We start from the raw sequence: 26,633 nt of genomic DNA on the forward strand, positions 1-26,633 counted from the left end.
GCTGGTTAGAGGTAGATCATTCTGTAGCGAGACTGAAGTTGATAGTACCTGTGAGTCGGTATTGACAAAGGTTATGCTTAACATCCGAAATAAATTAATAATTGGTTCCTTTTGCCGACACCCAAATCTCACCATACAGCTGCTGAACAGTTCAAAGAAAACTTGAGTCTCATCACAAGTAGGTACCCTATTCAAACAATTACAGTTGGTGGTGACTTCAATGTGCCCTCCATCTGCTAGCGACAATACGTACTCAAAGTCTGTAATAGGTTTAAATCATCGTCTGAAATTGTACTAAATGCTTTCCAAGAAAATTATTTTGAGCAGTTGGTTTAGGAGCCCACTCGAAATGTAAATGGGTGAGAAAATATGCTTGACTTCTTAGCTACAAACAATTCTGAGTAAGTAGGGAGTGCCATGATGGATATAAGCATTAGTGACACTCTTTGTTGAGATGTAATTACTCAAATCGACGTAAGCGATGAGAAATGTATTAATTTTGAGAGCCATTGTGTATGTCAACTGTGCTGATAATGTGTTACGGCACAGACTGTCGATGGTCGAACTCATCGCTATACGTCCTTCAGAATTATTGTATTTGCGGCATCGAAAGAAAGTGAGTGACGTGATTTTCTTTGTTGATATACCATCCTTGGCACTGGATTAATATTGCTAAACATTATGGCCTGATATACTGGAATAATAAGACGTGTTACAGGAGCGGATCTAACTGTATTGTTGCACGGCAGCCCTTACGGAGTTAGAGAATTAACTTTATTTAAGCGCTGACGTGTAAATCTCGTGAATAGAAATAGGAAAGTGGTTGTTTTGTTAAAGAGAGCTATCGTATAAATAAATAATTATTCATAAGTGATCAATTTGATCATTTTAACAACTATGGTAATTTGTGCTTCAGGGTTACATATACACACCATTGGACACTCATCGCCACGTGTTGTGAGTGTTAGATCGAGAATGCATGCATTTCGGTTCCGTCACAATAGGCCATCTTTGCACTGGAACTGTAATTTACCAATGCTTTTTCTCTCCGAAACAAAGACGGTAACATTCATACATCCGACAGTCTGCTACGAATGCAGGTGGCCACACATGTTTAACGTGAGAAATGTGAGAAACTAACTTAGATAAGCTTTTCGAGAGCGTGGCGTGCAATAGCAGCGGCGGTGGCTGCAGCTTCGTATCGCCAACACTTTATCTTTACGGCGGGTTTACAAACTTACATCACACAATTAAACGTATTAAAAATAAGCACAGCTAGACAGTCCTGATAGCTTAGACACATTTAATGGGTCTCTTAAATACATTTAATGGTTCTCTTAAAACTTCTTTCTGCAGCACATTAAAGTTTAATGTGACATTCACGTAACATTCGTTCCAAATTTAACATTTCAAGTTCAACATTCATTGAAGTCAATGGTCATTTAAATTTCTCTCCCATTATTTTTCTGTCGTCATATAAAAGCGAGACTGAACACTGCGACATCCAAATCCATCAAAAGTATACGCAGAATATATTTGCTTAAACAAGCAAACAAACATTCGCTTGACACCTTCCAAAGACACAGGCTCTACTTCTTCCCTAATACACTCCTGGAAATTGAAATAAGAACACCGTGAATTCATTGTCCCAGGAAGGGGAAACTTTATTGACACATTCCTGGGGTCAGATACATCACATGATCACACTGACAGAACCACAGGCACATAGACACAGGCAACAGAGCATGCACAATGTCGGCACTAGTACAGTGTATATCTACCTTTCGCAGCAATGCAGGCTGCTATTCTCCCATGGAGACGATCGTAGAGATGCTGGATGTAGTCCTGTGGAACGGCTTGCCATGCCATTTCCACCTGGCGCCTCAGTTGGACCAGCGTTCGTGCTGGACGTGCACACCGCGTGAGACGACGCTTCATCCAGTCCCAAACATGCTCAATGGGGGACAGATCCGGAGATCTTGCTGACCAGGGTAGTTGACTTACACCTTCTAGAGCACGTTGAGTGGCACGGGATACATGCGGACGTGCATTGTCCTATTGGAACAGCAAGTTCCCTTGCCGGTCTAGGAATGGTAGAACGATGGGTTCGATGACGGTTTGGATGTACCATGCACTATTCAGTGTCCCCTCGACGATCACCAGAGGTGTACGGCCAGTGTAGGAGATCGCTCCCCACACCATGATGCCGGGTGTTGGCCCTGTGTACCTCGGTCGTATGCAGTCCTGATTGTGGCGCTCACCTGCACGGCGCCAAACACGCATACGACCATCATTGGCACCAAGGCAGAAGCGACTCTCATCGCTGAGGACGACACGTCTCCATTCGTCCCTCCATTCACGCCTGTCGCGATACCACTGGAGGTGGGCTGCACGATGTTGGGGCGTGAGCGGAAGACGGCCTAACGTTGTGCGGGACCGTAGCCCAGCTTCATGGAGACGGTTGCGAATGGTCCTCGCCGATACCCCAGGAGCAACAGTGTCCCTAATTTGCTGGGAAGTGGCGGTGCGGTCCCCTACGGCACTGCGTAGGATCCTACGGTCTCGGCGTGCATCCGTGCGTCGCTGCGGTCCGGTCCCAGGTCGACGGGCACGTGCACCATCCGCCGACCACTGGCGACAACATCGATGTACTGTGGAGACCTCACGCCCCACGTGTTGAGCAATTCGGCGGTACGTCCACCGGCCTCCCGTATGCCCACTATACGCCCTCGCTCAAAGTCCGTCAACTGCACATACGGTTCACGTCCACGCTGTCGCGGCATGCTACCAGTGTTAAAGACTGCTATGGAGCTCCGTATGCCACGGCAAACTGGCTGACACTGATGGCGGCGGTGCACAAATGCTGCGCAGCTAGCGCCATTCGACGGCCAACACCGTGGTTCCTGCTGTGTCCGCTGTGCCGTGCGTGTGATCATTGCTTGTACAGCCCTCTCGCAGTGTCCGGAGCAAGTATGGTGGGTCTGACACACCGGTGTCAATGTGTTCTTTTTTCCATTTCCAGGAGTGTAGGTCAGCGTTGAGATATAATACCTGAGGCCCTTGAGACATTTATACAAAATAAATTAATAAAATACAGTGCTGATATCCCATTGTACACCAGACTCGTCTGAACGCTGTTGCAGAAGCATAAAAAAAGCACACCATATTTGAAACAAGACAAAATCTCCAAGTCTGACGATCTTTCTCTGAAGCTCGAAACTCGGTCCAGATTTCAACGCGAAATGCTTTTAGTAACTTCCTCAGCGAAACTCTGTTTCAAAATTTGCCAGAAATTCAAAGACATGCATCAGCGGCGCGCCACAATCAGTGCCTCCACTGTGTGATATCAGTGGTAATATTACCGATTACAACACCACTAAAGGGGAGTTACTAAACACAGTTTACCGAAATTCCTTCACCAAAGAATACGAAGTAAATACACTCCTGGAAATGGAAAAAAGAACACGTTGACACCGGTGTGTCAGACCCACCATACTTGCTCCGGACACTGCGAGAGGGCTGTACAAGCAATGATCACATGCACGGCACAGCGGACACACCAGGAACCGCGGTGCTGGCCGTCGAATGGCGCTAGCTGCGCAGCATTTGTGCACCGCCGCCGTCAGTGTCAGCCAGTTTGCCGTGGCATACGGAGCTCCATCGCAGTCTTTAACACTGGTAGCATGCCGCGACAGCGTGGACGTGAACCGTATGTGCAGTTGACGGACTTTGAGTGAGCGCGTATAGTGAGCATGCGGGAGGCCGGGTGGACGTACCGCCGAATTGCTCAACACGTGGGGCGTGAGGTCTCCACAGTACATCGATGTTGTCGCCAGTGGTCGGCGGAAGGTGGACTTGCCCGTCGACCTGGGACCGGACCGCAGCGACGCACGGATGCACGCCAAGAGCGTAGGATCCTACGCAGTGCCGTAGGGGACTGCACCGCCACTTCCCAGCAAATTAGGGACACTGTTGCTCCTGGGGTATCGGCGAGGACCATTCGCAACCGTCTCCATGAAGCTGGGCTACGGTCCCGCACACCGTTAGGCCGTCTTCCGCTCACGCCCCAACATCGTGCAGCCGGCCTCCAGTGGTGTAGCGACAGGCGTGAATGGAGGGACTAATGGAGACGTGTCGTCTTCAGCGATGAGAGTCGCTTCTGCCTTGGTGCCAATGATGGTCGTATGCGTGTTTGGCGCCGTGCAGGTGAGCGCCACAATCAGGACTGCATACGACCGAGGCACACAGGGCCAACACCTGGCATCATGGTGTGGGGAGCGATCTCCTACACTGGCCGTACACCTCTGGTGATCGTCGAGGGGACACTGAATAGTGCGTGGTACATCCAAACCGTCGTCGAACCCATCGTTCTACCATTCCTAGACCGGAACTTGCTGTTCCGACAGGTCAATGCACGTCCTCATGTATCCCGTGCCACCCAACGTGCTCTAGAAAGTGTAAGTCAACTACCCTGGTCAGCAAGATCTCCGGATCTGTCCCCCATTGATCATGTTTGGGACTGGATGAAGCGTCGTCTCACGCGGTGTGCACGTCCAGCACGAACGTTGGTCCAACTGAGGCGCCAGGTGGAAATGGCATGGCAAGCCGTTCCACAGGACCACATCCAGCATCTCTACGATCGTCGCCTTCTTTCAACTGCTACTTGTACACTGTCCATTTTAACACCTCTTATAGTTGTCTCATCAAATATTCTTTATATTGTACTTGGTTAATTTATTAATGCAAACAGTTACATAGCCACAACTTTGAATATACTGTTAATGTTAAAATGCAGTACCACAACAATCTAAGAGGTTGCGTTTACTGCATGTTCCCTCAAACTCCTCCATATGCCTGCACTTATATTATGTTACTGATATTGCTTAAGCTCCTTATGTTTTCTGTAGTTACATTGATAATTGTTTCTTGTGTTAATTGGTTTGTGTATCACTCTCCATGTTTTGTACGTCCTGATGTAGCCTTGTCAAGCGCTAATTCTATTTTATTTTATTAGTATTGTTTAGTAATAGAAACAGTTATGCAGGCATGCTGTTCCTATTTTGCGTTAATGTTTTTCCTGTCTACTCCATTTTTACTTATTTACTGCCTCTTTTTTTTTTACTTTTTCGATGCATTACCACCACACTGTCAAAGATGTTACTCACTATATGTTTCTGCTTCAGTCTAGACGAGTAACGTCTCTTCCAATGTTGTTTGCAGACATTGTAACTTCTTTGGTGACAATACTCAGTAAATATCTGAAGATGGCCTTTTAAGGTGAAAACCGGTTAACAGAATGAAAAATTAATGATGTAGAACGATAGCAAACTGGTGCTTTTCATTTATTACATTTTCATTATTATTTAGGCCTAGGACCCGTTAATGGCGGTGACTTCGAAGATATTAGCGAAATTGTAGAACAATAAGTGAAAGGCGTCAATAAATAATAATATAATCTGGAAAATGTCATTGGTTCATCGCACACAGATAAGGTGCAGCTATTCCTACACAAACTAGCATAAAGACCCATAAGCTAGAAATTTATACACATCCAAAATTGTAATACATTGTACTTTGTGATATGTGCTTGGAGTACTTAGTTAGTGTAAGCTACAATTATACAATCAAATCCTTATACACATCAAAAATTGTAATACATTGTACTTTGTGATATGTGCTTGGAGTACTTAGTTAATGTAAGCTACAATTATACAATCAAATCCTATGGGTGAGATGTTTCGTACAAAATCTGACCACACACTGAAACGTTCGCCGCTTATTATGAGGTGCAACAAAACAGAAGCGAGACAGCTTCGACTATCATGAAATAACTGGTTTTGGCATATCAGTGAGAAAATGTTTTCAGACTTTGAAATAGGTTACTATGTTTGCACAAGTGAGAAAAAACGTTCATCACAGCAGCAAAGAATGACCATTTCGTCACAGACGTTATCTTTCGCTATGGATAAAAGGGATGAATGAAACACCAGAAAAAATGCTGTCGAGGAAGAAAACGTTTTGCCATCATCTTATAAAAATCAAATTAAAATTAAATATTTTCGTGCTTATAAAATCTCAGTAGATAGACTATGGGAAACAAACACACGTTTTTAGCGTGGTAGATTTAGGAAACATGTACATCTACGTCTACGAGATTACTCTGTAATTCATGCTTAAATGCGTGGCACAGGGCTCCTCGAACCACCTTCAGAGTATTTCTCTACCGTTCCACTCATTAACAGCGAGTGGGAAAAATAAAAACTTGCAGGGGACTGATGACCACAGATGTTAAGTCCCATAGTGCTCAGAGCCATTTGAACCATTTGAACATTTGCATTTTATCTACGAGCTCTTATTTCTCTTATTCCATTATTATAATTATTTCTCCCTAAGTAGGTTTGGCGAGAATAAAGTAGTTTCAGATTCACAGATGAAATTTGGTGAGTGTAATTTCGTTATAAGATCTCTCTGCAACGAAAAACACTTTTGTTTACATAACCACTCAATTCTCAAGTCATATCAGTGACAATCTCTCCTCTATTTTGCGATAATACAAACAGAACTGCCTTCTTTGAACTTATCCGTCTGGTAATAATCTCATACAGCACACTAATACTCCAGCAGAGGGCGAACATGCACAATGTATACCGTATCTTTAATAGGCCTGTTACAAGTTTTCTGTCAATAAAATGTAGCGTTTGGTGTGACTTGCCCACAACATTGCCTATCTCATGGCTCCAATTTACCGTTGCTTGTAATTGTAATTCCTATGTATTTAGTCGAATTGACAGCCTTTAATTTTGTGTGATTTATCATGTAATCGATATTTTAATTAATTTATTTTTCAACTCATGTGGATGACCTCAAACGTTTCTTTCCTAAAAGGTAGTTCCAACTTATCGTACCATTCAGCTATCGTGTCTGAGATATTTTGTAATTGGATTTGAACTCCTGATGGTTTTACTTTACGGTAAATGAAAGCATCAGCTGCAAACAACCTAAAACATCTACTCCGATTATCTCGTAAATCGTTTATGTAGATTAGTAACAGTAAAAATTCCTTGGGGAATGCTGGATATCAGTAGTTTTATTCGACGGTTTTCCGTCGATTACTACGAACCGTGATTTAGCTCAGAGGAAATAATGTATCTAGGTAGAACACCTGAAGCGATACCCTATCGCCACGGAATTTGATTAGTAGTCTCTTGTGAGGAACAGTGTCAAAAGCCATCTGGAAGCCTAGAAATATGGAGTCAATTTGAGATCCCAAGTTGACAGCACTGACTACTACGTGAGAATAAAGAGCTAGCTGTGTTTCACAAGAACGATATTTTCTAAATCAGTCCTGATGGTTTGTCAGTACCCCGTTACCTTCGACGTAATTCGTAATCTTCAAACACAGCATATTTTCCAAAATCCTACTGCATATCGACGTCAATGATATGGGTGTGTTCAGCTATTGGGGCGGACAGGGTAAATAATATGTAAATGAAAGATGGGCAAATAGGTTTCAGAGGAGTCAACGTACATTACAAGGTGCATCACAGAACATCAAAGCCTGAATATCGTTGAAAGATCAATTAATTTTTTTACTCTGACACATATTCTAAATCAGTCTTACTGTTTTATTACAGAAAATGAATGAGTGAACATGATCAACCATTATTGTCGATTTGTGTCAAGGAATCATAAAGAAAGGTATGCATTGATGCAGATTTGATGTAGTTTCATGCCAGTAATTATTTTTCGCCAAAAACGAATCAAATCATGAAGCTGACATAGTCAGTAATACGGACTCCTTCAGTCATGTACAGCATCTTTCGGAACTGCTAATGATGTGGTCAAGATTTTGATGAGGCATGTAATGATTTCTGCATATTGTACTATATGTTTGGAGAACTGGTTGATTTTACAGTACACAGTAAATAAGTGTTAATGGAGCTTTTTCATTGCTGGTTTAATCATAATTAATTTTTATGTATCATAAGAACACTTCCATCAATTAATTCGGCTAACTTCAAATAGAAGCAGTTGAAATCCTTTAATGTTTCCAAGTGCGCTAATCTTGCATCACTAGAAAACACCACGCCAAATACGGCTAGGCGGCGCTGGTGGTCCAGTAGGTTGAATTCCTCCAGTAGGCTGAGGTTCGCCAGTTGGCTGGGGGCCTCCAGTTGGTTCAGGCCCACCAGTTGGTTGGGGCCCTCCAGTTGGCTGGGGCTCTCCAGTTGGTTCAGGACCTCCAGTTGGTTCAGGACCTCCAGTTGGTTGACCAGTTGGATCAGGACCTCCGGTTGGTGGACCTGGTGGACCAGTTGGTTGTGGCCCTTCAGTTGGTCCAGGAGGGCCAGGTGGAGTTTCTTGGCTGCGGCATGCTGATACCTGTAGTGGAATGTCGTATTGTAATCCACATCATATATGTAGATGGAAATTAAGTGGTATTCATTCTGAAGGGAGGTTAAGATTCCGCTAATGTAGTTTTGAAATGACGACCATGAATAGCAGAAATTATGACTTGTACTATTAGGACTGAATCATCAGATGCCTTTTTTTTTTTTACACTGACACACATAAGAAATCAGTTTTACCGTTTTCTTGCCGAAACTGCAGAAACATGATCAACCATTATATGTCTATTGCTTCAAGGATTCACAAAGAAATTTATGCGTTGATACAAATTTGATGTAGTTTTTTGCCATTATTTGTTTTCCACCAGAAACGAAATAAGAAATAACTACTGTTGCAGCATACTTGATATCTCAGGACATGTAATATAAAGTTATAAAAAAAGATAATGAATTATTTATATTTGTTGAAAGTGTGAGCTTAAGAAGGGACTTAAAAGTAATTTTGTTGTTTTCTCAGCAAAATAACAGTCGCCGAAGAATAGAGGATACAAATTGCGAGGATATAAATTGCGGATGACAACAGTGAAGCCATGTGTTTCTGAAACACACAAAATTGTTGATATTGTGTTAGGACATATTTTCTGAAGGTATTTGTGTGGTATGGAGCCCTGTTCGAAAATGAAACATGGATGACAAGTAGTTCAAACAGGAAGAGAACAGAAGCTTAGGAAAAGTATTGCTTCAGAACCTTGATTAGAGGATTAGACTGATAGACTGAATAACTATTGAGGAGGGTACTAAATACAAATGCAGAGACAAGAAATTTATAGCACGTCATTAATAAAGGAAGGGATCGGTTAGCAGGACACATCCTGATGGGTCAGGTTGGGAATAGAAGGAAGTGTGAAGTGTGTTGAGCGAGGGGGGACTGTAATGGGAGATCAACACATCACTTTATTAAGGTGTTTCCAATGCGTAGAGCTTCCAGTAGTTACACAGAGACGAAGAGGACTGCTCAGCACAGGGTCCTGCATGAAACCAGTTTCTGAAATTTCAAAGGAAGAGAAACGGTGATGAAATTTGAACTTTTTTCCGTTTTTGTTACTGAAGCTATGTGGAAACAATGAGTTGCAAAATACGTTCACAATAGTTCTAACAATAGCGGTCATGTTAAGTTTTCGACTTTCACATGTAACTACGCTGAAGAACTAGGTGTTTTTATTATTTTTATAGACTACCAGTGCTGAGACAAAAATTCGTCATGGAATATACCGAACAGTTCTGAAGAAATGGTGTTAAATTAGCTTTAAAACTTGCTTTTCTGTATTTCAAATATTTTATGGTATTAGGGAAATGATCAAATATCTTTGTTGACAGATACTCAATTCCTTTCTAAGTCACTGACCTCTTTAATAATGGATAATATAAGTTATTTTTTCTTCTACTCTTGTAAGTATGGATTAAAAGGAGAAAAATGTATATTGGGAGTTGACACCACTATGTTCTGGGTGCAAATATGGCATATAAAAGTAATAGCTTTCGTATCCATAATGTTAGGGGTTAATGAGTTGATTGGTGTTGCTGTTGGTGAAGTCAAATCCTCAAGGTGGCCTTTGTGGCAGGCAGGAGTGACATGTGAATCATAACCTAGAAGCACCTGGAGAAAATCGGATAAACTAGATTATTTTCAATGAATAAACATTCCTATCGTGACTAGTAGTGAAGGCGCCGACTATAAGGAGGTAACTCGTAAAAATGGCACAAAACAACCGACGTTAACGTTCATGAGAGTTTCAGTGCTGTTTCACGTCTAGAAGTTTGATCTGTAACGAAAGACATCGGCGTATGAAGAGAAGCAAATGAACTGACGTTACTGTCTCATTCTCACAGTAGACTCTATTGACACCCCAAATGTCTGGACAGGGTTCCAGTTGACGTAGCATCAGATCATCTTTTACTTACTCTGAAGCGCCAAACAGACTGGTGAAGGTGTGCGTATTCAAACACAGTGATGTGTAAACAGGTAGAATACGGCGATGCACTCGGCAACGCCTATATAAGACAACAAGTGTCTGACGCCTTTGTCAGATTGGTTTCTGCTGCTACAATGGCAGGTTAGCAGGATCTAGGTGAGTTTGAACGTGGTGTTATAGTCGGCGCACGATCGTTGGGACACAGTATCTAGGAGGTAGCGATGAAGTAGGGACTTTCCCGTACGACCATTTCACCAGTGTACCGTGAATATCAGGCATCCGGGAAAACATCAAATCTCCATCTCCGCTTCAGCCGGAAAAAGATCCTGCAAGAACGGCAGCAACAACGACCGAACAGAATCTTTCTAAGTGATAGAAGTGCAGTCCTTCAGCAGATTGCTTCCCCCTACTTATACCTCCCGTGGAATCACGAATGTAAAATTAGAGAGATTCGAGCAAACACGGAGGCTTTCAGACAGTCGTTCTTCCCGCGAACCATATGCGACTGGAACAGAAAAGGGGGGTAATGACAGTGGCACGTAAAGTGCCCTCCGCCACACACCGTTGGGTGGCTTGCGGAGTATGAATGTAGATGTAGATGTAGATTTCAATCCTGGGCCGTCAACAAGTATCAGCTTATGAACCATTCAACGAAATATCATCGATATGGGCTTTCGGAGCCGAACGCCCACTCGTGTACGCTTGATGACTGTACGACACAAAGCTTTACGACTCGCTTAAGCCCGTTAAAACAGACATTGGACTGTTGATGGTTCGGACGAGTCTCGTTTCATACGGTACAGAGCTTATGAACGTGTACTTGTATAGAGTCAACCTCAAGAATCTATGGACCCTGCATATCAGCAAGGGACGGTTCAAGCTGTTGGAGGCTCTGTAATGGTGTTGGTCGTGTGCAAGATGTAGATGTAGATTTCAATCCTTGGCCGTCAACAAGTATCAGCTTATGAACCATTCAACGAAATATCATCGATATGGGCTTTCGGAGCCGAACGCCCACTCGTGTACGCTTGATGACTGTACGACACAAAGCTTTACGACTCGCTTAAGCCCGTTAACACAGACATTGGACTGTTGATGGTTCGGACGAGTCTCGTTTCATACGGTACAGAGCTTATGAACGTGTACTTGTTTAGAGTCAACCTCAAGAATCTATGGACCCTGCATATCAGCATGGGACGGTTCAAGCTGTTGGAGGCTCTGTAATGGTGTTGGTCGTGTGCAACTGGAGTGATATGGGACCCCTGATACTTGTGGATACAACTCTGACTGGTGACATTTATATAAGCGTCCTATCTGATCTCTTGCATCCATTCATGTCCACTGTGTATTCCGAAAGAGATTTCGTCAAGTCCAGCAGAACAATACGACAACCCACTTATGTGGAATTGCTACAGAGTGACTCCAGGAACGCTCTTCTGAATTTAAACACTTCCGCTGGCCACCAAATTCTAAGGACATAAACATTATTGAGCATATCTCGATGCCTTGCAACGTGCGGATGAGAAGAGATTCCTACCACCTCGTATTATAACGGATTTATGGACAGCTCTGCAGGATTCATGGTGAGTGTTCCTTCCAGCACCACTTCAGACATTAGTCGATCCATGCCATGTCGTATTGTCGTATTGTGGCACTTCTGCGTGATCGCTGGGGCCCTACATGATTTTAGGCAGTTTCTTTGGCTCTTCAGAGTAAAATGAGATTTCAATTGTATTCTATGGTAATTATATCCGTCACAACTTTGGATTAACACAAGACCTATAAAGACGATGCTGGATTATTTAATTGAAGTGAAAATCTTAACAGGATAGGTATGCAGTAAAACAGTCTTTATGTCCTGCAATCCACTCTTTTCAACATATCTTGCTCTTAACTCCAATGACCTTCAGTGTGTCCTTTATTCTCTGTTATGATCAGTAAATCTAAGTGATAATCTATTGTAAATAAGCAGATTACACATAGGAAAAGATGTTGCTTACAGAAGACTAGGTTCATTTTTACTATAGCATACTGCCCCTATATGACCATATTAATGAGTGCTAGAACGGTGTATTCCAGCAGCATTTCCAGCAGGCTAGCGTAGGATATTCTCACTGTGATAATTCGACAGGGCCGATGCACTGTAGCGAGGACTCAACAGGACTGCACAAGCTCGTGCAGCAAGTGGCATGCAGATTTTCACATTGGCAGTGATAGTGGTGTTTTAGTATAAGTTACTGGTACTGGCGCATATGCACAACAAGTGTGCCACTGCCGACTCTCAGTAACGGACAGTTTGCTACGAAATTATTGTCAGTTTTGCATGACAGGATTGTGGCAGACGCGGTCGTCACATGGACCAAGTCACCGGTCTGAGGTCACAGCAGGGCAACAGATCTACACACTAAGTCCCTCCCGGATTTAGTAACACAGCGCAGCAGGCAATCCCAGGTCTACCGCAGCAGCTAGGCAGAACCCTGCTCAGGGTGCAGCTGGTCACTCTCCATGCGTGCCAGCCATCTTCCTCTATCGGAGGACGGGCGCCTCTAAGCGATGGGCATTTCCCACTGTGACACAAACGAGGCACCGCACAGGGCCGTAGCAGATACCGACAAGCATACACTCGCGGAAACAGTGCGGCCAACTTATGTATCCAGGCCGCCGGCGCAACGTAGAGACTCTGCGTCAGCATAGTGGGGCATGCAGGCAGGCATCCCAGCAGGATTCAGAGGCAAGTCGTCCGCTGACCTGGTGTGCTACGCAGATGCTTCAGTCAAGAATTTTTGACTTTCTATGGGACCTCTTGTGCTCATTCTTCACATCCATCACCCCTCTCTGCGATGGTGACGCTCTGTATTGTAGTATCAAGAAAGAGTTGTGCCACATAAAGGAAAGTTGGTAGGCGTGTTTCTACGTCTGAAAGGTGACGTCTATTCAAATTTCGCGCCAGTCGCATAAGAGTCCCGCTGGTTGCGCTAGTTTAAGGATGTATTCAGGTTGCTGGATCTTCCTTCTGTGACATTGTAGAAAGACTTGGTAGGATTGTAGCCACTGTATATGGTTGCTGGTAGCGATGGTCACGCGAATGTACAGCAGCAAGAGCCACGTGGCTCTACGGAGACGGAAGACCATCGTGTTCGGTGTGCGGCGCTGGCGCATCGTACAGCATCTGCACCAGCGATTTAAGTAGCAGCTGGAAGCACAGTGACTCAACGAACTGTTACAAATCGGGTACCTCAATGACACCTCCGAGCCAGTCGCCTTGTAACGTGCATTCCACTGATCCTAAGCCACCTTCATTTGCGATTTCCATAGTGTCAAGAAAGAGCTCACTGGAGGGCATAGTCAGAAGGATGCCAGATGCAGGCCTGCAACCAACCTGTCTGCATGCTGGACTGTACGGTGCAATCGATTTCGTATGACAATTGGACCACCCTCGCGGCTATCCCACCCACCCTGACTGCAAAATTCTACGTCAGTCTGATGATTCGACCTGTCGTGCTGCCATTTATAAACGGAAAACCAGGTCGTGTTATCCAACGGGATAACGCCCACTCATGTACCGCTGTTGCAACTCAATATGGTCTACAGTGGGTCGTCATACTGCACATAAGGCTCCAGTCGAGCACATGTGGGACGTCATCGGCTGGCAACTCCAGCATCATCCACAAACAAGATTAACCGTCCATGTATCCACCGACAAAGTGCAACAGGCGTGGAACTCATTAAGGCAAGCTAACAACCGGCAGCTGTATAACAGATCGTATTCACGTCAGAATGCTTTCCTTCAACGTTCAGGCGGCTAGTCCGATTATTGATGTACCAGCATTTCACGTTTTCAGTGGCTTATCTCGCACTTACGTTAACCTGTGATCTTGCAATGTTAATGATTTAAATATGTTACCTCGGCAAATCTATCCCCGAAATTTTATTACTCGACATTAATTACTTTTTGACGTTGCGGTTTTCCCCGTCGTTATAAAAGATTTGATTTCTCTTTCTGTCTACCATCAGAGTGGAATAAATAAGCAAGCGAACTACTCCCGGTAACGAGCTTCTAGTACACTAAATAATACTCTTGCGTCACATGTGCTACATTGTTCTATTACACTATAGCAATATTTTAGGGTTTTGATTGATGATGAATCCAAGTATTATCTTCGTGATTAATCGCTATATTTGTTGAATTCTCATATTTAGCTGTGTATTATCAGGGTTGTACTACTTTGACTTTTATCAAAAAATGGCTCTGAGCACTGTGGGACTTAACGTCTTAGATCATCAGTTCCCTAGAACTACTTAAACCTAACTAACCTAAGTCCATCACACACATCCATGCCCGAGGTAGGATTCGAACCTGCGACCGCAGTAGTCCCGAAGTTCCCAACTGCAGCGCCTAGAACCGAATGGCCACCGCGGTCGGCTAGTTTTTATCACAACATAAGTTAAGAACAAGAATTGACCGAATAATATAGCTTGAAAATAGGCTCTTGTCAAGGGATTACTCATGTTGCACTAGGTCAGCTTTTATGAGCAGAACTAGAGAAATTTAAATCCCTCTGAAGACACGACGAACGGCGACAAACGTATGCTGAAACAGATGATAATAAATATCCTGTAATCATTCATAAAACTGAAGGAATGGAGATGGAAGATCATTAGAAGCATTAGAAATGGAGTACCAGCTCGAAACGAGGAAGAAAATCTGATGGAATTTTGCTACATTCACCGTCCATCCAGAAAATTCCGACACTGATTTTATTTTGCGTACAAGCGAATTATCCCAGTAACAACAGTGGCAACCCGAACAACTAAAAAACACAGACATACATTCGACGAGTCAGTTTAAGTAGGTAAGTAGGCGGTGTCAAGTAAACAGTCGACGTGCGACTGTACATTGTAATCACTGTTGTGTCAGAAATCGCAATGGAGCAACATCTGTAAGTGTGTCCTGAAGAGAAGGAAGGTGTGTAAAAGGTTTGTCTCATTCGTCTTGAATCATGAACGAAAGCAACGATGCCTGGGCACGTGGCGTGAATAGCTTGAAATGAAAAACGTTGACAATTGTTTTCTTGATAAAATCATTACGGATGATGAGATTTGGTGTTACGAAATCGAAGCTACCGCACATGACAAAGTGCAGAAATTCATGTGAAGTGTTAACGCTTTGACTACATAACCGACTTTCAAAACAGTGGTACACACCAGTTGAACAACATGTCAAAAATAGATGGGGTGTGAATATTCTGTGCCTTGTTATCAAGTGGGGGAGGGGGAAGGGGTACCTTAAGCATTAAAATCCCCGACTTAATTTTGCTGTACTTTGTACTAATACATTCTCGGAAATTTAAGGACTGATATTTTACGATTTAAGAAATCATCCATTAATAACGTCTGTAATAACAAATTTCAGCTGTTGCCCTCGCAAATATTGATCCACTAAGAAGGAGGATACAGATTATTTACTGTTATTATGCATATATAGCTTATAAACGATTCACAAGAAGTTGATGAATTTGGTACAATCTCATAACTCTCTTTTTATTACGTGTGGATGTAATACGAAGTCGCTTACAGAACCCTTAGATTCGAGAATTGCATGTTACAGAAAATTGTGGTACAATTTCAAGCATACAGTGTTTGCAAGTGGATGTGGAAGTAAGTACCAGTAAAGAGACGTAGAGCACAAATGTCGATAAAGTCTCGGTCCTTGCTACTCACCACAAGACACAGCAGAAGAGCTGCCACTGTCGCCCTCATGGTGATGGAAGTGCTGTTTTGACCATTGGGTGCTGAGATTTTATAAGGCCCGCCACTGCGTGATGTGGTGTACTCGTGATTCCGTGACTCTTTAACAAAGAGACTGTGCAGAGACTGCAGTCCAAATGCGACAGTGGGGGATCTGGTTGTATTACAAGGTCACAGAGCACAGGTGCGACGAACTGAATATCTTACTGTAGCTCAGTTTTTTATCGGCACCCGCTTATTCCTAGATGTCTGCCTCAAAGGAATAATGAACCAACAGGTCATGACGGGAGTACTCGTACATGAAACTTTATGTGTCTTGACACAACAAGAGAGTTGTCGTCTTAAGCCCACACTCCTTCATCTACCTGCTGATTCTCAAAGCTCAAACTAAGTCCAGTGTGTTAATTTGGAGATTATCTATCACATCGAAAAGGAAAGTGTTCATACGTTAGCGGGTGTTTTGTACAACGTTATCTTACATATGTGAATTCACAAAGTATGTGCATGGTCTTGTACCGTGCTATTAACGATTTAAATGACAAATATACCTGTAGCTGCCATGTATAATCTGATATTTGAAGTAAATCATCTATAATATTTGTTGGGTTGGCATCCTGAAACTCATAAAGCAAGATCGTTTCTGTAATTGTTCAGGACTTGGTCCGCATTTAGGAGAGTGTGCCCAGCCCCATAGAGTTACACTACGTGATCAAAAGTATCCGGACACCCCCAAAACATACGTTTTTCATATCAGGCGCATTTTGCTGACACTTACTGCCATGTACTCCATATTAGGTACCTCAGTAGTCATTAGACATCGTGAGAGAGCAGAACGGAGTACTCCGCGGAATTTACTGATTACGAAAGTGACGAAAGGTCTACCGGACAGGAGACCCTAGTTAGACGATTTGCTATGGCAACAAGACTGAAAGAAGATTAATAATCGTTCACAGGCTGTGTCGATCTGAAAAATGCGTTCGACACCGTAAAATGGTACAGGATTTTCAAAATTCTGAGAAGATGCTGGTGAGGAACACTATCTGATCATAAGTATCCGGACACCCCCCCCCCCCCCCCCGAAAAAAACATACGATTATCATATTACGTGCCTTCTGCTTCCACCTACTGCCAGGTACTCCATTTCAGCGACCTCAGTAGTCATTACACGTGACGCAGCACAATGGGACGCTCAGCGGAATTCACGAACTTCGAACAAAGAGGAACTTCGAATGTAGTCAGGTGAATGGTTGTCACTTGTGTCATACGTCTGTATGATTTATATACTCCCAAACATCACTAGGACCACTGTCTCCGATGTGATAGTGAAGTGGAAACGTGAACGAACACATGCAGTATAAAGTGTACAGGCCGACCTCGTCTGTTGACTGACAGAGACCGAAGACAGTTGAAGAGGGTCGTAGTGTGTAATACACAGACATCTTTTGAGACTATCACAAATGAATTCCAAACTGGATCAGGATCCACTGCAAGTACTATGACAGTTAGGCGGGAGGTGAGAAAACTTGGATTTCAAGGTCAGGCGCCTGCTCATAAGCCACACATCACGCCGGTAAATGCCAAACGACAACTCGCTTGGTGTAAGCAGCGCAAACATTAGACGATTGAACAGTGGGACAACGTTGTGTGAATTGACGAATCACGGTACACAACGTGGCGATCCGATGGCAGGCTGTGGGTACGGAGAATTCCGGTGAACGTCATCTGCCAGAGTGTGTAGTGCCAACAGTAAAATTCGGATGCGGTGGTGTTTTTCATGGAGGAGGCTTTCACCACTTGTTGTTTTGCGTGGCACTATCACAAAGCTGGCCTATATTGATGTTTTAAGCGCCTTCTTGCTTCCCTCTATTGAAGAGCAATTCTGGGATGTGGACTGCATCTTTCAACCTGATCGAGAATCTATTCACAATGCACAACCTGTGGCGGAGTGGTTACACGACAGTAACATTCCTGTTATTGGAACAGCTTGCACAGGGTCCTGACGTGAATCCTACAGAACTTATTTGGCATGTTTCGGAACGTCGACTTCGTGCCAGGCATCACCGACCGACATGTATACCTCTCATCAGTAGAGCACTCCGTGAGGAATGGGTTCCCATTCCCCAAGAATACTTCCTGCACCTGATTGAATGTATGCCTACGAGAATGGAAGCTGCCATCAAGACCAAGTGTGGACCAACACCATATTCAGTTCCAGCATTACCGATGGAGGGTGCCACGAAATTGATAGTATTTTCAGTCAGGTGTCCGGATGCTTTTGACCACATAGTGTATGTCCTCTGTGGTTGCGATAAAGATGAATGCTGATGTGGTTACTGTGATAAGAACACGCCGCAATGTCTGCTTATGTTTATCCATTTCAAACTTGGTGTGTCACTGACACATTCGTTTTGACGTTAGTTCGGAATCATTCTTTATATCCTCAGCCTCAGAACAGAGATTCCTCTGCATATTTTTATGCTGAACTGGATGTAAAATATCGCGATTCTTCAGTGTATAATTACTAAATTGTATTCTCCAACTATGACTCTTTGAAATTTCTTTCCTGGTGAAAGACAAATGGCGTAGCTAAGCTCTCTTCGAACATTAGAGCATGAGAAATGTTCTTCTTTTCCTGTCGCTTCGGTCTTTTGGTACCACACGTAACCCTGTCGTTAACTGCGTTTTCTACTCCTGCGCGTAGAACCAACTCATCCTTCTCTTTCGCCCTTCTTTCGAGATCGTCAGTATCATTTTGTCCGCTCCTCTGGTGACTCCCTTCCGGTTTCCTGGCCTTCTGTGTCATTGACCTCTGGTGCAGTGCAATATATGTGCATTTGCCTCCTCAGTTTCCCAACTTCATCCACAATTTCGACCAACACTTCCTGTGTTTAATAACCCAACTGCTGCTTTCCTCTCGGCTTGGCATATCCTCACTCTTTTGGTAGTACTACCCACACTCATCCTCATCACGTATCCTGCAAATTTTACCCTTTTCCTGGTACAAGTTGCAGGGGATCTCGTGGTCTAAGGCTGCAACCCCAATGTGATACAATAGAATCACCCGATCTACAGTTGGCGTCATATATGGTGGGCTGCGAACGTCCCTTGTCTTCATCCTACTGCACGCTCTGTGTGGTATGTCACCGTCAACGGTAAACAATCGCTCTTGTCTCGGCAAAGTTTATCTGGTCGACGCTCCGCTTTGCAGTTTGGAGATCATCAGCAGTAGCTGGTCCAGCGAATTCTGGCTTCCTTCACACGTGCCCTTCTTGATAGACCTACGCCTCAAATGATACCTTTGTTCCAAAATTATGCGGAATACTGGCAGGAGAAGACTGATTATGTGCAATGGTTCACACAGCGACATTACTCAAAGAAAGATAAATTCTTCTCTGTTACAAACATAAGCAAGCACTAAAACGTAATGTGATCGCTAGAATAGAAAATACTTTCTTCTCCCTTTCAAACATATGATATCCTCTCACCCCTCTCCTTTCCACGTTTGTTATGTTTAGGTAGAGCTATTGGAATACGCGTAGTTAGGTGGGCATGTCTGAAGAAGAGTAGATGTCATTTTTTTCTTTTAGGGTCAAAGTGGAGAGAGCACATACTTACTTCATCCTAGTAAGTTCCTTTATATTCAGGGAAAAATGGAGGACCAGTTTCCATCTGTAACAAAAAAAATTGAAAGAAAAGAAAGTGTAGCGTTTTGACTAGTAATAAAAACGTCCTGGGTCAAAGGTGCGATCCTCGCCACTGCTTAAATTTTAAATAAAAATCATCATCAATGACAGCCGTATACATCTGGCATAAGAAGTCACTCTGGCTCTCTCTACCTCATTATCGAAGTGGGCGGATGAGTGGACAGAGATCCAGAGCAATCTCTCGCCACATGGCGTAGAAAACTGAGCTTAAAAGGCGGAAGAATAGTCAATAATCATCGGCATGAGAATGTAGAAGGCAGTCTAAACAAAATGGTTCAAATGGCTCTGAGCACTATGGGACTTAACATATGTGGTCATCAGTCCCCTGGAACTTAGAACTACTTAAACCTAACTAACCTAAGGACATCACACACATCCATGCACGAGGCAGGATTCGAACTTGCGACCGTAGCAGTCCCGCGGTTCCGGACTGAGCGCCTAGATCCGCGAAACCACCGCGGCCGGAGCTGTGTGAACCACTACATTAAAGACACATAACGTGTATCCACAGTACATGAGACCTGTAACTGAACAAGTGTCCTATTGATCTCTGTGTAGGAAAAATATTTCGCAACAGTCCCCCATCCCGATCTCCGACTGCTAAAGGAAGGTGACCATGAGAAAAACACTGAATGACTAATCAGAGGTTGAAGCTCTAAGAGTCGGGTTGTCGAATTTAAGAAGTCTCAACGTGGCAGGGAAGCTAGAAAATCTGAAAAGTGAAATGCTAACGCTCATTCTAGATTCAGTGGTGCTTAGTGAAGTGAATTGGAGAGAAGGCTATGATTTCTGGTGCAAAAATCAAATGGCTCTGAGCACCTGTTCACAACGCACGGCCTGTGGTGGTGTGGTTACACGACAATAACATTCCTATAATGGTCTGGCCTTCACAGAATCCTGAGCCGAATGCGGCAGAACACTTTTGGGATGTTTTGGATCGCCGACTTCGTGCCATGCTTCACCGACCGACATCGATACCTCTCCTCAGTGTAGCACTCCGTGAAGAATGGGCTGCCATTCCCCAAGAAGCCTTCGCGCACCTGACTGAATGTATGCCTGGGAGAGTGGAATCTGTCATCAAGACTAAGGGTGGGCCAACAATATAATGAGTTCCAGCATTACCGATGTAGGGAGCGATGAACGTGTCCCGAGTTCGAGTCTCGGTCGGACACACAGGTTTAGTCTGCCAGGAAGTTTCATATCAGCGCACACTCCGCTGCAGAGTGAAAAATCTCATTCTGGAAACATCCCCCAGGCTGTGGCTACGCCATGTCTCCGCAATATCCTTTCTTTCAGGAGTGCTAGTTCTGCAAGGTTCGCAGGAGAGCTTCTGTAAAGTTTGGAAGGTAGGAGGCGGATACTGGCAGAAGTAAAGCTGTGAGTACCGGGCGTGAGTCGTGCTTCGGTAGCTCAGATGGTAGAGCGCTTTCCCGCGAAAGGCAAAGGTCCCGAGTTCGAGTCTCGGTCGAACACACAGTTTTAATCTGCCAGGAAGTTTCAACATATTTCTAATTCTTTTCACAATGGTACCGGAAAAACTGTATTTCTAACTAACTACTGATTTTCTCCCTTGTTATGACCAGCATATTTGTGATACGAACAATTTTGATGTTGGAAAATGCGGTAGACCATGGGCGGAGCTTAGGATATGGATTGGTGTGGAGGGGGGCGATTGGGCAGGACTTGTGCACTTTCCGAGGCTGTCGCTAACATTACGTCAAGCTTCAAGAATAATATAAAATCTTTGTTGTTGCCTTTGTGTTGTATCGTTAGTACACTGCACTTATTATATTCCTGAAAATAGCTTCTGTATGAAGATCAAGCGTTTATGGACGTAATCAGTAACAAACTAACAACAGTTTTTTGTAATAATGCGGACAAGGCTTCTACCTCTAATGAATGAGGTATAAGATCACATCAACTACGACGTTCTTTGCAAAAATAGTTTCAAGTACATGAGGATCAAAAATCTGGTAAAAATCACTTTCTTCACTCTCTAATGCAGATTCCGTGTAATCCTTTGGAGACACTTATGTAGTAACTCAGAGTCAGACCAGTTTCTGAAAATTTACTTTATAATGCCATGACAATATTTAGTAGGAGCAATTAAGCGGATATACATGCTTTGGTCATTGGTACCTATTGTATTCAAACCAAGTGTTTGGTCCATTTAAACACAATCCATACAACTGTTAAAGGTTTGTAGGCAGAGCACATTATACGCTTTGGAGTATACCATTCTAGTGTCATATGCACCAAAGCGAATATTATTAGGTGTCATGTTCTATCGAAATCATGTAATCAGTAATATGTCATTCATAAACAATGAGAGAAAGAGTAGTGATGCGAAGAAAAAGAAATACTTTCACGAGAAAGACAGGCAAAGCATTCATGAATGTTGTTAAAAATTCAAACATCATTTCCCACAAATATTCTCTTTCCCTATATAAGGAACATTTTCAAGTTAACAACTAGCGATAATGACGTACACATTGTGATATTTGTACTGTCTGTCAATTGACACATTTTATTATTGTTTTCAATTTTTTTAGTTATAAAAAAGGACATGAAAAAAGGATTATCTGAAGAATAATTAGCATTGCGTTGAATTTCTTCTGAGAAAATGCGTCAAACAAACCCATCATCTCTCTATACAACATTATCATTACAGGCCATGCAGCACAATAGAAAATGTTCCACTAATTTGACATGGCTGCTATAGCAGGGTTTGGGTCTCCTGAAAGAGTGTAGTATAATAATGTATTGCTTGTGCTTAAGCATGGTCCCTTCCATGTCACATTAAAGTATGCTATGTGAGAAAAAATGAGCCTGTAAATATGTGGACATGCATTAAGTTTATATTTTGCCCCTACATACAAATGGGCAGTAGTACATTCTCATATACATCACGAAAGGCTAGTTCGGAAATTCTTGCAAAACCAACCTTCAATAATTTGAAACGTCATGGTTGAAGAATTTTTTTACTGAAGTTTAATCAGCAATCAGATAGCTCTTCTTTATACTTTCAAAAATATTTCAGTTTACCCAATTTGAAATAGATGGCTGTGTATTACTTAAAGCAGAATATTGCTTAGAGAGCGGTCAAGAATATTTCCGTTGTAAGAAAGATGCGTCTACTCGGTATTTAATTAATGACACACAGTTCATTTTGTTTCTTATTGTGAGCATGTGGCTGCTATTCTGTCATTCTGTGCAACAGATTAATCTGAGTTGTACCCTATACCCTGTGGCTCCTGCAAGATGCAATTTCCACCCCCACACTACTACAGAAGTCAGAAAGTTGCTCCTAACGTTCTAAAGAGAAATGCCTGAAAAACTATCAGCAATAAATATCTTTTGGAGTCGTCCGCTGTAAGGAAATGACACAAAAATTCACAAAATTTCTTACATAACTAATGGGATTCTTGGGTACTGGAGTAGCGCTAGTCAGTGTAAGAAAAACATGAAAGTAACGAAAATTATTTTTTTTTGCAAAATTTATAAGAAATCAAATGGCACTTTTAGTTATGAACTGAACAAGTTATTTTGACTTTTTTCGGAATGTGAAGTTACCCCTTAAGGATAGGATTCGCCAATGAAATTTCTATACAAAGTTTAAGATTGTTATTGACTTGGCAAAATGGCTGAGAGCCACACCTACTCATCTTGAATAATTATCCATTAGAATGTTGCTAGGTACAGTCGAGGCTGTCACGTGTGAAATGCAGTGAAGTGTACTGTTGTGGAGGAAATATGGGGCTCGCAAGAGTTGTAGCCTACAATACCGTAATCTGTGATGACTGTTAACTGCGTGATCTCTGCTGCCAAATAAAATAACTCTGGTTCTATCTGGATTGACGTTCGCCAATCCAACTCTTCCTACGCCTTGATGTAGTCAAGGTATCCTATTCGCCCCTAGTCTAACTATTGGCGTGGTACACCGAACACATAACCAATCCACCGTGATGCCACTCAAAAATTCGCTCACAGGCGTTTAACTATAACTCTGTCCATTCACACCACACAATAAGTGTGGCGGCCAGCATATTGAACAACGCTTAATAGCAAGGACTCAATATAGAGTCGCACTCCGATTCACTCTCGACAGAGGTGCTCTCCCAGTGAAGTACTGAGGAGAGACTTGTTCCTTGCTCTTTGAGTACACGTACAAGCACACTCGCTCTCGTTACGTTTCCTCGCTCCAAGAGCGATAATGGAACGGCCCCTCTTCACGCCAGACGTGAAGGGGTATATCTTTCGGTCTCTTCCATTACATCTTCAGCTCAAGGTGTAAGGAACATCGTCTGCCAATCAGCATTGTTATTCTAAAACTGGAGAATGACATTAGGTTTAGGGCGACCAATCCAGAGAACTGTAGCATCGGCGTTTGGCGTTTGCTTTGTCCCTGTGAAAACCTCTGAAACTGTGTGCTATGTTTGTAAAGAATGTATAGGCTGGGCGCTCCAACACAGTGTAGCGGAATTTGCTTTTAAGCCGAACACGGGGTTGTTCTCCCTTTCGCTTGGGCAAACGCAGTCTGCCGCCAACGTAGATAGGTTTACTCGTTCTCTGAAGGGACCGGCGTCCTGCCTCTCCTGAACTAAAAGGTTTTGTGACTGTTGTGTCATGAATGTGTGTGTGTACGCCAGCCTCGAGTATTTCAACCTTGCGATTTATTGTTATATGCATACTGTTTACATGAATTCATACAACATTGAGTTTATCTAATCGATTTTGGGTTTGAATGAAGCATCTTGATGTGCGGAATATGATTGTGAGGGCAGAATATGTAAGCAATCAAGATCAGGAGACCACAATGTATTACACTACTTAATCTTTTACATTTAATGTTGTAGCATTCACATAGCCATTCTGCTTCATATTGATCGGTGTGGTCAGATCGATATGATTAAGTTGAGTGACTTCTATTTTATTGGTGATGGTATCCTAGAACAATAGTGAGGAGAGTTATCTAGTCATATTGATTACTATTTATATCTTGATAAATAGAGCTTAATCTCTCATCATGCTACTGCTGTTACACTGAGTTGCGGTTAATATCCATTCTGGGAGATATGCTAGAATCTACAAAACATAAAATCCAGATCCCAGATAAATATTTTTATTAGAAGGCAATATATTAATTAAATAATAGAAGACCCATGAAAATTAATATGCGCACTATTGATCTAATTCTATATGTGTACTAACTCTCATACATAAAAAGGAGGAGAAAATATGTTTCAAACAAATCATCTTAGGTCACAAATTGTATTACAGAACAACAAAGTCTGAATATCGTTCAAAGGTTATGTATCAGTATACTTTGAACAGCACTTTTTATAGATGGCGAGAGTGTTCCCTGAAAATATGATATTTGCTCTTATCATTTCATGACCTGCATATAGTCAGTAACATGAAATCCTTTGGCAACGTACACTATCTTTTGGAACTACAAAATAAGTGGTAAGGAATTTGATGAGGTATAAACCGATAGTAACTGCAGCAATAATTTTTAAATATGGATACAATATTGTTGGAGAACTGGCTGCTATCGCAGTACGCAGTAAATAGAAAGTTAATGGAGATTTTTCATTGCTGGTTTAATCAGAATTGGTTTTTATGACACATAATAACACTTCCATCAATTAATGCAGTTGAAATCATTTAATGATTCCAAGTGCGCTAATCTTGCATCACTAGAAAACAGCAGGCTAAAAACGGCCAGGTGGCCCTGGTGGTCCAGTAGGTTGAGGCCCTCCAGTAGGCTGAGGTTCACCAGTTGGTTCAGGACCTCCAGTTGGTGGACCTGGTGGTCCAGTTGGTTCAGGATCTCCAGTTGGTTGACCAGTTGGATCAAGACCTTCGGTTGGTGGCCCTGATGGACCAGTTGGTTGTGGCCCTTCAGTTGGTCCAGGAGGGCCAGGCGGAGTCTCTTGGCTGCGGCAAGCTGATACCTGTAGTAGAATGTCATATTGTAAAGCACATCATATATGTAGATAGAAATTAAGTGGTATTCCTTCTGAATGAAGATTAAGATTCTGCTAATGTAGTTTTTGAAACAAAGACAATGAATCGCAGAAATCATCACTTGTGACTATTAGGACTGTATCATCAGATGCACCTTTGTACACTGACACATTTTAGAAATCAGTCTTACTGCTTTATTACAGGAACTGAATGAATGAACATGTTCAACCATTATTGATGATTACTTCAAGTAATCATAAAGAAATGTATGCATTGATGCCAATTTGAGTTAGTACCATGCCATTATTTGTGTTTCACCAGAAACTCGTCACTGACTTTGAACAAGGTCATATAAAAGTGCTTCGAGAAGCAGGATGTTGCTTACGTGACATTGCAGAAAGACTTGACAGGAATGTGGACACTGCAGATGATTTCTGGCAGCGATGGTCGTGAGAATATACAGTAGCAAGAAGATTGGGTTCCGAAGAGCCATGTGGTACTACCGAGAGGGAAGACCATCGTGCTCGGTGTCTAGCTCAGGAACATCGCACTGCCTCGGCAGCAGCAATCTGAGCAGAAGTTGGCACCACAGTGATAGAAATAACTGTTATAAATTGGTTAATCCATGACGGGTCTGCGGCAGACCCTCTGTAGCATCCACTCGTCTGACACTAAACCATCTGCGACATCAGTGTTGTCAAGCGAGGGCCAGTAAGGGAGCAGAGCAAAAGTTTGTTGTGATCTCTGATGAAAGCTGGTTCCGCTTCGGTGCCAGTGATCGCTCTGTGTTGGTTAGTTGGAGGTCATCCAAGGGACTGCAACCTACCTATAGGCGTGCTAGAAACACGGGACCTACAACTGGAATTATGGTCTGTTGTGGACTGCCACTA

General features: G+C 42.9%; 2 protein-coding genes across 13 annotated transcripts in view; one reads left to right on the forward strand and one right to left on the reverse strand.

The window, feature by feature from the left end:
• LOC126336538 (proline-rich protein 2-like) overlaps positions 1 to 26,633 on the forward strand; it is a 479,405-nt gene that overhangs the window by 362,176 nt on the left and 90,596 nt on the right. The window lies entirely within an intron of this gene.
• Positions 1 to 26,633, reverse strand: part of LOC126336532 (proline-rich protein 2-like) — a 271,653-nt gene that overhangs the window by 197,363 nt on the left and 47,657 nt on the right. For 3 of the 11 annotated variants that reach the window (XM_050000333.1, XM_050000329.1, XM_050000341.1), the window contains exons 1-2: positions 16,043 to 16,094; positions 8,241 to 8,382 (exon numbers count right to left, since the gene is read on the reverse strand). The exons of 2 other annotated variants lie outside the window; for them this stretch is intronic. In XM_050000333.1, coding sequence (XP_049856290.1) covers positions 8,241 to 8,382; positions 16,043 to 16,081 — 181 coding nt within the window. In that variant the 5' untranslated portion in view covers positions 16,082 to 16,094. Of the gene's footprint in view, positions 1 to 8,240; positions 8,383 to 16,042; positions 16,095 to 26,633 lie in introns of those variants that run through there. 6 more of the 11 variants (XM_050000339.1, XM_050000332.1, XR_007564972.1 and 3 more) reach the window with 3 other exon arrangements.

The sequence above is a fragment of the Schistocerca gregaria genome, chromosome 2 (genome assembly GCF_023897955.1).
Source record: "Schistocerca gregaria isolate iqSchGreg1 chromosome 2, iqSchGreg1.2, whole genome shotgun sequence".
Taxonomy (NCBI): Eukaryota; Metazoa; Arthropoda; class Insecta; order Orthoptera; family Acrididae; genus Schistocerca; species Schistocerca gregaria.